We start from the raw sequence: 13,717 nt of genomic DNA, 5'->3' as shown, positions 1-13,717 counted from the left end.
ACCCCACACCATGGCCATGAGAGGTAGATATATATTGATTATGGCAATTTTATAGTATAGTCACCTCAATTTTGTAAATCCCTTCCAGAAATAAAATTAATCAAGCCAGTTTTTTTTCCTCTCCATTTTCACTGGCATAAATTGCTATTTCTCTAAAGCCAGAGGGAGAAAAAAAAATCTAAAAAAAAATCAGCTCCAAGTATTCAGTACTCTTCCTTTTGCCTTTCTAATGATTTTACTCAAGGAGCTTCCTGAGTTAGGAGTTAACAAAAGTACTGGGTAGATGAACAGCTGATTCCTTCCTCTGCATTGTCAGCTGCCTGACCTCACATCTCTTCACTCATCCTTTCTTTATCCTGTAGATTTGTCCTCAGTGCCTCTTTCTTTGTCTCTTATTGTTCACAAATCAGTTAATTTCATCTCAGGCAATCCCCAGAGTGTATACACATCCTCTTCAACCCTTTTCTTCCCATTTTTCATTCTTTATCTTCTTACCTGTTATTTCAGAAAAATGGTTATCCGTCTTTGTGCCTTCTCTGTGCTCCTTTCAAAGGAAAAGTCAGCCAAGAAACTTTACTTAGGAGTTGACAAACATCAGCGTAAAGCTTGGAATCGTCTTTTGTTAAGAATAAGGAAAATTATATAATTAGAAATGAAATAGGTATGAGAAAGAACCAGTGTCTCTACCCTCATTTTCTTATTAAACCAAATTTCCCTATAACTGTCAATGTTTAAAGGCCATTTAAAAACTATTTCCTATTTAGTTTTGTTTTCCTCTTTTGTTTAATTGCAAGTATTATAAGATTGTGGTTTTCTATTTGATTTTCAATTATAAGTATATGGCATTTCTAATGTTATGGGCTGCCCTGGGAACCTACCCACCATTTACAACCTCGATTGTTAGGAAAATGAGGTATGAGCTCCAAACAACTGACTTACAGATAAAATTCCAAAATGTGGTGCATTTGTAAACTGGTGCCTGGTTTTATTAATTGATACCAGACTTAAACCCCATAAGCAAAAGAACAGGTAAGAGCATTCAAAAGGATCCATGTGACTACTTATCATTAGTAGCCACATACAGCTCAGTTGTGTTGATATAATTTTGGTTTTAGCATTTCCATCATTTTCCTGATGCCTCAGAGTTGTGAATACTCATGGAAAAAATTCACTCTAAGCCAAAGTTGGCTTATGAGGCGTTAACCCAGGAGCAAATCTTATTTATTTAGCAATAGTGATTGGGGAAGAGCCCTTTCCTGGCAGCTAATGACCTACTGGAGGACTTGAGTGCCCAAGGCAAAGCTGAAGGCCATTAGCCCAACAGGCCATTAACTGACAAATGCCTGACCCTGAGGTCATTTCTGATATTGTAAACTATGAAAACAGTAAAGTGGGTTTGTTGGAAAGTATGGCTGTGCCAAGGAAGTTTCTTTTTAAACATTTTGGAAAATGCATTGTTTGTTGTTATTCATGTGGCTTAATTGTCTTTGTTCTGGGGCCATTTTCACTGTGCATATCAAGTCAGTCAGTCATCAGTAAACACCAAAACTATATTGTATGGCCAATCTTTGATTTTTAAAGGACAGTTTTCCTGTTTAGAATATCAGATTAACTGTGTTATTCCTAAACAGCTGCGACTTTCACTTCTGTGTGGATCACTTATGTTTTCATGATGTGTTGAGCTGTATGTATAGTGCTTATCTATTTTATACTTCTCAGAGATGACCTGTAAAGCCACATAAGTGGAAAGAACTCCGAAGTAGAAGTCTATGGACCTAGTTTCTATCTCTGCCTTTTTTTTTTTTAATTGGCCATTTAACATTAAATGGTTCATTTTATCAGAATTCTAGTTGAGAGCATTCATCTTTTTCTCCACACTGTTTATCTAATGTCTTTTTTTTTTTAATTTTAAGTAAGCTCCATGCCTATCGTGGGGCTTGAACTCATGACCCCGAGATCAAGAGTCACATGCTCTACTGACTAAGCCAGCCAGGCACGCCCCTCTAATGTCTTAATATTCCATTTTACAAGTGAAATTAGAAACTTCATGATGTAGAATATTTATTAAAATTAGTACAACATTTAAAAAATAATATTAACAACTTATATTTTTGAGTGCCTACTTTGTAGTGGACACCATTGTAAGTGCTTTGTGTGTATTAACTAAATCTCTCCTGAGGCATGGGAGAGGGTTAAGTAATTAATTTCCTAGAGGAAATGGTGGAGCTGCTGTCTAAATCTAGAGACAATCTGGCTCCAAAATCCTCGTGCTTAACTAAAGTAGAAAACGAACAAACCAACTAAGAACTACGATACTTTTTTTTGCCAGCAATTTTGCAGTTACCAATACTGGAATTTATAATATCTTAAACAATTAGTAGTTTTAAAATATTAGAATACATATTTCAGTACAAACATCAATAGGAGCTTTATGAAACATTTTAGAGAAATAACTAGTAAGCAGAGACAACTTGTTTTCTTAGTTTCCTCATCTGTAAAATAAAGGCATTATTTCCATCTCCTATATCCTTGCTGATGACAATATTCTACAATTCTGAGTGTTGTAGGAAAGAGTCTAAACTTATAATATCTATATCCAGATCCTGAAAATGTCATGAAATAGGAAGAAAAACAAAGCACTCAAGAAAAACTTGTTTATAAAGTCAGAGATGTGATAGAGAATTGAAAATCTTTTATAAATGTCTAAGATCTTGAGGTATATGTTGTGCCTATTTCAGCTATCTAAAACAATACCCCAAATTAGTGAACTCACCTTTAAGGGCAATTTGTGATGAGAAACTGATATGGCTTAATTTGGTCAAGTTTAAACTTTAAAGGCCATAGGGTGATATGCAAATGTAAATTTCTGGAAATAGTGATTAAATAAAGTGATAATTGTGCAGATTTATTTTGAAACAGTTATGGTTTATACAATTAATTCACATATTAGAAAAAGTGTTGGTAATGCAATAAAATTTTTTGTGTTCATTGTGTTAAGCCTTGGGAATACCAGTTTAAAAGCCAGTTGCATCACCTATTTTCAGTCTTCATGTAAATTATATCAACAACAACAACAACAAAAAGCCAATTGTATCTCTATAGATTGGAGAATTTCTAACCCAAAGGTGTCCATTGTTTGATTCAAGGGTACAATACAGCCAGTCTCAAGTTTCTACTACATGATTTTTTTGAAGGAGGGGAAGAAAAACGATTACCTAATTTTCTAGAACGCAGTACCAGTTGGGCCAGTTATTTTTAGAGTTCCATTGATTCACAGATTTTGAAGAGCTGCAAAGGTATTTGGAAGAAATACAGTTACAGTTTTAGATGAGATGCATGGATTTTAATGCATATGAGTCATGCTTTTATTTCTGTGGCTGCCTTTGAAGTGCAAACCTTGGGATGTCTCTAAATTACAAACATCTGTCTTTTAGTGGAGCCCAGTTTGAAGAAGAACTAATTGAACTAAAAATTGAACTATGTTATCTGAAAGACATGGGATCCCTGGAATTTGCAAGATGTATGTATGAATCTTAGAAAAATCCTGAGATTTTTAACTCTGGCCAAATGTGGTCTAATTTTTTTCATGAATCTAGTAAGATCAAAGCTCAGAGTCAATATTAGTGATATATATAAACCAAGATGGAAACGCATCCTAACACTCTACCCCATAGTACCCAAGAACGATTCTGTTTTAACCTGCCTTCTGCCTGTTTCAATTCCATTTTTAAGTGTTTTTGAAATAAAGTGATAAAGAAATTAACACCTTTATATATATTAATTATATTTCAGAATAACAGTGTGTAACTGCCTGTCAAAAATTTCGTGACCTTGTGTGCAGTTAAGATGGCTAACCAAGGGGCGCCTGGGTGGCTCAGTCGGTTAAGCGACTGCCTTCGGCTCATGTCATGATCCTGGAGTCCCGGGATTGAGTCCCACATCGGGCTCACTGCTCAGCAGGGAGTCTGCTTCTCCCTCTGACCCTCTTCCCTCTCATGCTCTCTCTCTATCATTCTCTCTCTCAATAAATAAATAAAAATCTTAAAAAAACAAACAAAAAAAATGATGGCTAGCCAAGGTATGAGCTAAACATGACATATATCAGCATAATATAAGGTAATATTTCAAAGTACAGATCACATGCTATTTATTGGTGGGTAGTGAAATCACTTTAGTGAATCACTATCAACACTTTTTTTTAATGGAACACAATAGAAAATAGAGGGATAATGAAATTTTTGTTTTATGAAAACACATACTTTTTTAATGAGTATAAAAAACACTCATTTTTATACATATGCATGTGTGCATGTACAGTGTCATAATGTAAAATATAGTTCTTACTGTGGTTGCAACTTTAAAATCTCGAAAGCTTATAGTATTAATCCGTGTTCTAGCCAGAAGCATCCTTTCAGCTGAATGAAATAATGTACCATGATTCTGGTGTTCTGAATTTTTCACATCATGAACTTGTGTTTCTCAGAGATGGGATTAACTGTTAAGTAAAATCACACTTGGAAAATATCACTTAACATCACTGAGAGTGCCATCAAAGGAAGAAACAGTGAAAGCAAATTGGAGGTTATCAGCCACATAGGGGAAAAGTGAGCACATCACTGAAATGGCAGACATAATTCTCTCTGAGAACTTGTCAGAATAAGGTATAATGGTGCCGCTAAGTGTGGAACATCCAAAGTACAACAAACTTCATGTACAGGAATTCCTATGTTGGAGAAAGTGAAAAATAAAGCAATTAACTGCTGTACAATAATGTAACAATTACTTTCTTTCATGACTATGCATTCAGTTCCCAGCAGCTATTTACAGTTTTTATAGTAATGCAAGATACTTAACACAACCAACTCTTTTTTAACTTGCTGGAAAGCATCTCTTTTTCCTTTATTTCTTATGAAAAGTTTCATTTTGGTGTAAGCATTTTAAATTAAAAAACTTTTTCAAGGAACCTAGTCATTGTTTAAATCAATAAAAGATGACCATAATTCAGTGGTGAACAGTTTGGATCACTTCTTCGTTGCTACCAAAAGAAAGCCAGGGCGCCTGGGTGCTCAGTCAGTTCAGCCGCTGCCTTCGGCTCAGGTCGTGATGTCAGGGTCCCAGTATCGAGTCCCGCCATTGGGCTCCCTGCTCAGTGGGGAGTCTGCTTCTCCCTCTCCTTCTGCCCCTCCCCCCACTTATGTGCTCTCTCTCACGCTCTGTCTCTCAAATAAATAAAATCTTTAAAAAAAAAGAAATCCATATTTTGGCATCATCCTTACAATTGTTATGAATAAAAAACGTATACAGCTACACATTTAGGTATTTCTGGTCATGGGGCTTATTGTTGATACTTCTTACCTAGATAGATAAACTGAGGCCCAGAGAAGTGGTATGGCTGGCCCAAGGTCATGCAGCTCACCTATGTATTAACCTTCTAAGTGGTCCGTGACAAAGTAATGTCGTTTATCTTTATAAGGTCATAACTAGCTTCATTAGTACAGTGCCGGGAACATAGTGGGCTATCAGCAAATGTTTATGGAATGAATTAGCCAATATAGTATTAAATTTCAACACTTCATATTCATGCCATTTTCTTGAACTTGTGGCCTGTTTCTTTTAAGTTTTATCAGTTGTGATTTTTAAACATCTCCTTAGTTCACTGAATTTTCAGAGCCCTTTTGACAAATGTTACCAGTAGAGGCCATAAACCAATGTATCAGCTGTTCTAAATTAAAAATTAAGATTATCAATTTGCTTAGTTTTTGCTGCACCTGTCCTACTGGTTGTGCCATTTCTCTCTCTGCTCTTCCCCCTTAGCCAGGAAGAACTTCCAGCTCACTAGAACAGATTGCTATCCCTCCCACAAAGAAGCACGGTCGTACCCATTTGGCAGCATTGAAAAGGCTCGTTTCAAAAAGCCTAGTTAGAAGCTTCCTCCAGAACTCCTGTGAGTTAGTGGTGTGTTTATTACAACAGACCTTTCATCATTGTCTTCATTAAACCTGGTCCTTGTCTCATAGGAAGGAGTGGAGAGAACCATTCTTGCTTAGACTTCATCAATGGCTTTATTAAAGCTACTCATTTGTATTAATCAGCATGCAGATGAGGGCTCATCTGGGTTGTTTGTGCCCAGGTGGTGGGTGAGTAGATTTACCCCTTATTTGGCCACTGCGCTGCTCCCTGTGTTCTTCAGAGGTCGCTTCTCCACTGAGGCTGCCAGCCTGAAAGCGCTGGCTGAGCACTGGGGACTGAATCCACCTGGAACAAAGTCGTTTGCTTAAACCCAGTTTGTAAATGATAAAGTGCTTTACAAATGTTAGATGTTATTATTGGTCTCTGTGGGAGAGCGCTACTCCTTCACCAGTTCTCTACCTCACCTTGGTGATGTAAGTAAATCTTTCCATCTTTAAATGCGTTTCTCAAATGTTTCATTTGTATGAAGAGGAACTAAAGAACGAGTGAAGCTCACTGCCCTGGTTACTATATTAGCAGGCTCTTCGGCATCCTTTCTCTATAGAAGTGCTTCTCTGTAAGACATTTTTACTGACAATATAGTTCTTGTGGCTTAAAAAAAAATCTTGACTATATCCCTTCAAATATCGAAGCTCTTTGGAAAGGACATATTTATGCTAAATCTCTTTTGTTCCTCCCAAGATGTATATGGGAATTAATTCTTCCCCAAGGGCAGTTTACCTTTGCTACTGCTTCATGCATTGCTGTTTCTTCCTGGAGGTGGGGGAGGGGGTGCAATAAATTTGTGTGTAATTAATGCGATCAGCACTGCAGATGCGTGCACACACATGACTGCTTCCTTTGCTAGCAGCTGTTAAAAGAGTAGTAAAGGCTGAGGGGCTGTGTGTTCATTTGCCTCCTAAATAGAGTGATGGATCACACGTTGTCTTGTCATTCCACAGTGTAGTAAAAACTGTCATTAAAATAACCTTTGCGGCGCAAGTTTTTGAAAGATGATTATAAATCTGTAATAGCCTCCACAGTTTCTATGTACCAAACAAGTTAAGTACGTAGCAACCTTTTTTAAGTGAGTTAAAATACAACTATACTACCTTGCTATGTCAACTCAGGTTATGCTGGCTTGAGCTTTTACTGAGCCACATTAGTTGATAGTTAACATTTTCCTAAAGATATAGCTGTATTTTACTTATAATTTGGGACAGGCGATCCTTTGCTCCTATCAAGTGGTCTGGTTTACTAGTTAACCATCTACAACTCAGTTGAGACTCTTCCGTTTGTGAAATGCTAACTGACAGTACTCCTCGATCACATTCATTGAGAGAAGCACAACTTGTCTGCACAGAATGCTTACCACCACTTACTGATCTTATTTTTGCTAATCTGAGGACTATTGATTGATCAATATATTCCAGAAATCAGTTTGTGGACACAGCTTAGGAAGGCTCTCTGAGACAAAAAGCAGAGCATGTTCCTAACTCCCCACCCCAGTCCATGGAAATAGGTTTATTGTTTTACCCGACCATAAAAGCAGTACAATAAAAGGCAGAAAATGTAGTACATTGTAAATTTAAGCCATTATTAAGTTTAGCAATTATAAATTTAAGCAGTTCAGAAAAGTTGAAAGAGAACATTTTTTATTTTATTTTTTTAAAGATTTTATTTATTTATTTGACAGAGAGAGAGCACAAGTAAGCAGAACGGCAGGCAGAGGGAGAGGGAGAAGCAGGCTTCCCACTGAGCAGGGAGCCCAATGTGGGGCTCAATCCCAGGACCGTGGGATCATGACCTGAGCCAAAGGCAGATGCTTAACGGACTGAGCCACCAAAAAAGAACATTTTTTAATTAAAAATCATCCAGGAGCTTACCACTAACACATTATCATTCTTATTAATGTTTTGTTGTCCTTTCAGACTTTTTTCTCAGCATATATAAATACATAGATTGACCTCATTTTGTTTTAAAAATTCCTATCGTGCTATTGTTTTGTAGCCAGCTTTTTTCTTTTCCTTAAGACATTACAGATATCTTTGTATAGCAGTGTGAGGATGTTATTTGGTCATTGTTCTCTTACTGTCCCTACTTCTCCCAATTCCTATTTTCTATGATAAGAATTTGAGTCAGGGGCGCCTGGGTGGCTCAGTTGGTTAAGCGACTGCCTTCGGCTCAGGTCATGATCCTGGAGTCCCTGGATCGAGTCCCGCATCGGGCTCCCTGCTCGGCAGGGAGTCTGCTTCTCCCTCTGACCCTCTCCCCTCTCATGTGCTCTCTCTCTCTCTCTCATTCTGTCTCAAATAAATAAATAAAATCTTTAAAAAAAAAAAAAAAGAATTTGAGTCAGCTCAGGGCATATCACCACAACACCTCTCGTGAGTGCATATGTATCGCTTTTGCTTTTCAGTTAAGAAAAATCTTTGAATTGTAGTGACCCTTGCCAAAAGATAAAGAATGAAGCAATTACATATTCCCCTGAGACTGATGAAATTTGTCCTCTAAATTAACCGTTTAAGAAATTCATTCTATCAATTACACCTCAGTAAAATAATAATAATAATAATAAATTCCGTACAAGGTGGCCCAAGAAGCCAGCTCAGAACATTGACAGTCTGAACAGTTACCACTTCTGGCTCACTGAAATCTAGGGTGTTACTCAGAAGATGGGGGGAAGAGTATACAGCATTGCTGTACAGTCAGATTTCAACAGGACAAATTGGAGAGAAAAGCATTTTTGTACCACACGTGCAGGTAAGCAATTCTGCCATTCTTGCACCCTCCAGAAATGCAGAAAATAAAGAAATTTACCTCCTATTTGATTACTCTCTAGACAGCTAAAGTAAACTTTACCAGATTCTCTTCAACGTGTTCTACGTATTTACTCAGTAGAGAGGAAGCGATGCAGCCAACTAGAGCCATTATTTGTTTGACTCAACTTTGCACTTAAACCTGATATCATTCTGAATCCGATAGTATAAATTCTTCCCAAGCGTTAGAGCCATTCAAGACCCAGAACTCAGCAATGTTGACCTTTAATTGACCCGTGGAGGACGTTTTTGTAAGCTGGTGGGGTGGCTACCAGTTATAATGGTTTAAAAAACGGAAATGGTTCAGAAAATGGAAATTGTTTCCATTATATATCATTATGATTCTAGGTATTGAAACCAAGAGGGCCTGGGTGCAAACACTTTCACAAAAGTAATCAGAGTTCAGATAGAAAGGTCCATGTGAAGAGAACAGATAAAAATAATAATCTGGGGGCGCCTGGGTTAAGCGTCTGCCTTCGTCTCAGGTCCTGATCCCGGGGTCCTGGGATCGAGCCCCACATCGGGCTCCCTGCTCAGTGGGAAGCCTGCTTCTCCCTCTCCCCTCCCCCTGCTTGTGTTAGATCTCTCGCTGTGTCTCTCTCAAATAAAGAAATAAAATCTTAAAAAATAATAATAAAAATCTGAGCAGAAATGACTCTTCAAAGTTTACAAAAAAGCAGTTTTCAAATTTACATGCCAAATTATAAATACTAAGATTTGCATTTCTAGAAGCTCGGAATCAGAATCGGAAGGGACCTTAAAAAGTTATGTTTTGCAACTTCCCTCATTTTATATTTGAGAAAACCCCAAACTCAGAGAAATTAATCGGTTTGCACCAGATCTCACAATGGAATTAGTAGTAAGCCTTGAAGTAGAATCTAGATCCCCTGGTTCCTAATGCTCTGCTCTATTTCATTACAGTCCTCTAATTTGCTGGGCTCCCAAGAGTGGCTAACACTGACGCTCTTTTAGTCTATCTTCTTTTTGTAGTAGAAAGTATTTGTGAGGCGCCTGGGTAGCTCAGATAGTTAAACGTCTGCCTTCGGCTCAGGTCATGATCTCCGGGTCCTGGGATTGAGCCCCACATCAGGCTCCCAGCTCAGCGGGGAGTCTGCTTCTCCCTCTCCCTCTGCCTCTCCCCCCCGCTCCTGCTCTCTCCTCTCTCTCTATCGCAAATGAATAAATAAAATCTAAAAGAAAGAAAGAAAGAAAGAATTTGCTTGTCCCCCCTGGGCCTGAGGAACAGAAGTCCTAATCTTATCTAGAGCACCAAGAAGTGGGGGACTTGGCCCCTTAGTCCCAGGAGATCTGGCAATTAGACTTCTGGATTCTCTGGCTGCCACTATCCTTGCTACCATGTGGTTGCTGGAACAAATCACTCCGCAAGAATCTGAGGGAGAAAAGTATCATTAAGCAGGTGTTTTCTGGGGCGCCTGGGTGTCTCAGTCAGTTAAGTGTCTGCCTTCGGCTCAGGTCATGATCCCAGGGTCTTGGGATCGAGCCCTGCATCGGACTCTGCTCAGTGGGGAGCCTGCTTCTCCCTCTCCCTCTGCCTACTTTGCTCTCTGTCAAATAAATAAAAATCTTACAAAAAAAAAAAAAAAGCACGTGCTTTCTTATATTTAAGTGCATCATGTGTCAAAACAGGTGAATGCCTATGTTAGTAAGCCATATATTGAAAAAGGTGCAGATCATTAAGTGGTCTTGTTAAAGTATGTGTAGCTGGTAGTCCTGTGGTCTTTCTAGAAATATCACAGCTTTACAGGAGGATGATAAACACATCTCTCTTTTGTATAATTTTAAAAGTAAAGTCAACATTTCAGGTAATGGAAAGAGATTTACGTGTACACCGAGTAACTCACCCATGCCTGGGAAACATTCAGCTCCCCTAGGCTATTCCTGCTTTTCATAATTTCTTACCTTCCTCGACTTGTTAACCCACGGAAGTCCAAAGCTTTTTCCTCAGTGATCGTCATTGGCTTTGGAGGTGTATCCTGCTCAAATAAGTAAGGCTTATTTGGAAGTATGGGTCATTTATAAATGATGAACTTGTAAGTGCAGGTCTGTCTATATCTGCTAATTACATTAAAGAGAAAAAGAGTGAGAGAATAAAATGTTTCTGTTGCTTCTGCCTGGTCAGGAATTTCAAGGAAGTAAAGGCATAGTCTAGTTATCCAGAGCCATTGTTAAAAGTTCATGCCATCATTTTGACATTGAGTGTTGGACTTTCTCTTTATAAATCCCTCTTCACTTTACCAGTGCTGGTCTCAGAGCTCAAACTGTTTCAAAACCATAACATTTCTTAGTGAGTGATTGATCTGTATTACGTGTCCAGCCATCAGGGGGATCTTGGGATGTTGCTTGTATAAACTGTAATCCAATCTGATGCTGTGCATTTAGTTACAATCTTTCATAGACCTATTGGCGATACTCTATCCTCCTGGATTTGGGAATAGGGCTTATCTGATACCTTCAGGGGAAAAAAATCCATTCATTTTCTTTCTTCCCCACTTAAATAACTCAACACATCTGGTAACACTGTAGGATCATTGTCCTTCTAGTTCCTCTACAGCTCATATTGCTACAATATTTCTTAAGTATTTGGTTACCTAAAGGGCAATGTGATTAAAAAAAAAAAAGACTTTGTACAGGTCTTACAAATTAACCCATCTGCAGAGCTAGAAAAAAAAAATGCCTTTAATCAGCAAAATTTCCATATCAGCAACCTTGTCTGTGTTATACAGTATGAATGTAAATATAAATTTGGAGATAAATGACCATGTGTTAAAATTTTAAAGCAAGTCTTCCCACAAATTAATATAATTTGCCTCTAAGAAAATGTTTATTAAATCTGGGGTACCTGAGATTAAAGTATCTTTTGTTTGGGTCTGTATCCTTTGGCTTAATAATGTCTTCAATTACAAGAATGATAAAAGCTGAAACAGAATCCTTTAATTCAATCAGAACGGAGCTAAATTTTAGGAAGCAGAGAGTGGGAATCAGATACGGGAACTGCATAATATAGGAAGCTAAACATACAAGATATTAAGACTTCATAAGAAGCGGTTGGGGCTGCTTTAGGAATTCCTGTTTGAAACAACTGCATTGAACATTAAAGCAAATACCACTATTCTATTCTCCCGAATTAAGGTGGTTTATGCAAACAACTCTAAATTGTACAGTAGTTCCAAAGAGACTGTTTTCTGCTTGTTTTACATTCTGGAACAAGTTCAAAGCTTTTGATTTTGCTTGATTTTTTTTTTAATAGCCTGAGCCTTGGAAATAATACAGATTTGATGAATATGATTTCACTATTGCAGTTCTGTAAAAATTTTCAGTGTTGATGGTACATTTGACCCAGGGGCCCTACACCAAATATAGCCACAGTGCATTTTAAGTACAACAGAATGAACACATTTGAAAGGTTAACCATTCTTTTGCTTTTGCTTTTCTTTCTGTATTAAGTATGAAAATTAGCATTGTAATGACTCCCAGAATGGAGATATTGAAAAAGTATCCACCTGACAGAAATAAACATACAGAAAATAAATCAAATTAAGATTTCATTAGGTATCTGAAATTTAAGCTTATGTTCAGAATGGCTATTACTGGTTTTTCATGTATATTAAGTTCAATGCTAGGCTTGTAAGATTTTTTTTTTCTTGAATTATGCCTGAAAAAAAATTGGATCACAGCTCTAATATCCAGGTGGGCAAAGCCATTTGCCAGGATCTTTGTATATAACCCCATTTTTTCCATCAAGCACAAATACTGCCTTGCTACTAAGCCTTCTGAGGCATTCTGAGGTAGAAATGGGGGCAAAAATTGTATAACTGTTTCTCTTAATGTTTTTTATTGTTTTTTAGGTCGTGGAACTTTTAGCAAGTGCTCTTATGGACTTGGTACAAGGAGTATACCATGAAAATTCTACTTCAGCAAAGGTAAGGATTTGGTATTCATTCTAAAATGTTGAGTTAAAAACCCTCGTGGCGAAAGTAGAAATGATGAGCGAAAATGTCTTTCTTGTTTTGTGTTTAAATTGTACATGACGTTTTTTTTTAGATTAGTATTTTGGCTACAAATTCATGGCCATACGCTTAGTACATAGCAGATTTGGCCAATTAAAACAACCTCTTATCCGCTGGCTGGATTCACAGCCTGTTCAGTCTGCAGCAGCCCAGTAGACTCCAGGATGCTGCTGGCTGGCTGGTAGCACCATCACCGGGCAGGCAGGCTAGACAAGCAGCCTGCGCTGAGGTGGCTGGGCCCAGCCTCGCCCCCAGAGGAAGGGGCCTCCCACGTCCCCGCAGAGTGGACCTGGTCTGAAGAAGACGACTTCTGGGGGGCATGAGGCAGGAAGGTCTTTTATATCCAAGATCCAGAATGTACTGCATTATTAAATTCTCTGTGATAAGAAGTGGGATGGTTGTGCAATTGGATCATTTTGATTAATTATATAGATCTAGAATTAAGGGTTTTTGACTCATTTAACAGGACATCTTATGGGTTAGGTTTTATTTCTTTAAAATGCAGTTACTTCATTTCAGTAGGATATTGAATGTGAAGCAATTGCCTCATTGACCACCACCATCATTTACCATGGTATATACTGTTATACGGGATTCCTATCTTGGTGTTTCATTATTCTAACTTCTTTAGCATCTGTATTAGCAAGATTTCACTCTCTGCAACTTAGAGAAAATATGCACGTGTGCACACCTTAGGCTTTTTGACATTTCCATTTGAAAAAAGAAAGACAGATTTTACTGGAAATGAAACATAGGGCATGAACAACTTGGGTAAGAAATTTAGAAGTATATCCCAGGGACTCTGGATGGTTCAGAGAATGGTAAGTAAAATATGAAGAATTGTACCTTGAACGTCTGCTAACATTTGGTTCAAGGAACCACAGTTCCCAGTAGGCATATCTAGCTTCACCTAAGCAGCAT

At 37.9% G+C, this 13,717-nt stretch overlaps 1 protein-coding gene across 7 annotated transcripts in view; it reads left to right on the top strand.

Annotated features, from left to right (window-relative positions):
- Positions 1-13,717, top strand: part of PDSS2 (decaprenyl diphosphate synthase subunit 2) — a 269,730-nt gene that overhangs the window by 150,011 nt on the left and 106,002 nt on the right. For all 7 annotated transcript variants that reach the window (XM_081828740.1, XM_081828742.1, XM_081828739.1 and 4 more), the window contains one exon: positions 12,635-12,709. In XM_081828740.1, the coding sequence (XP_081684866.1) occupies positions 12,635-12,709 (75 nt within the window). The remainder of the gene's footprint in view (positions 1-12,634; positions 12,710-13,717) is intronic.

The sequence above is a fragment of the Leptonychotes weddellii genome, chromosome 8 (genome assembly GCF_054177405.1).
Source record: "Leptonychotes weddellii isolate Sample4059 chromosome 8, ASM5417740v2, whole genome shotgun sequence".
Classification (NCBI taxonomy): domain Eukaryota; kingdom Metazoa; phylum Chordata; class Mammalia; order Carnivora; family Phocidae; genus Leptonychotes; species Leptonychotes weddellii.
The sequence above is the reverse complement of the archived record's forward strand: the minus strand, read 5'-3'. Positions and strand labels throughout refer to the sequence as shown.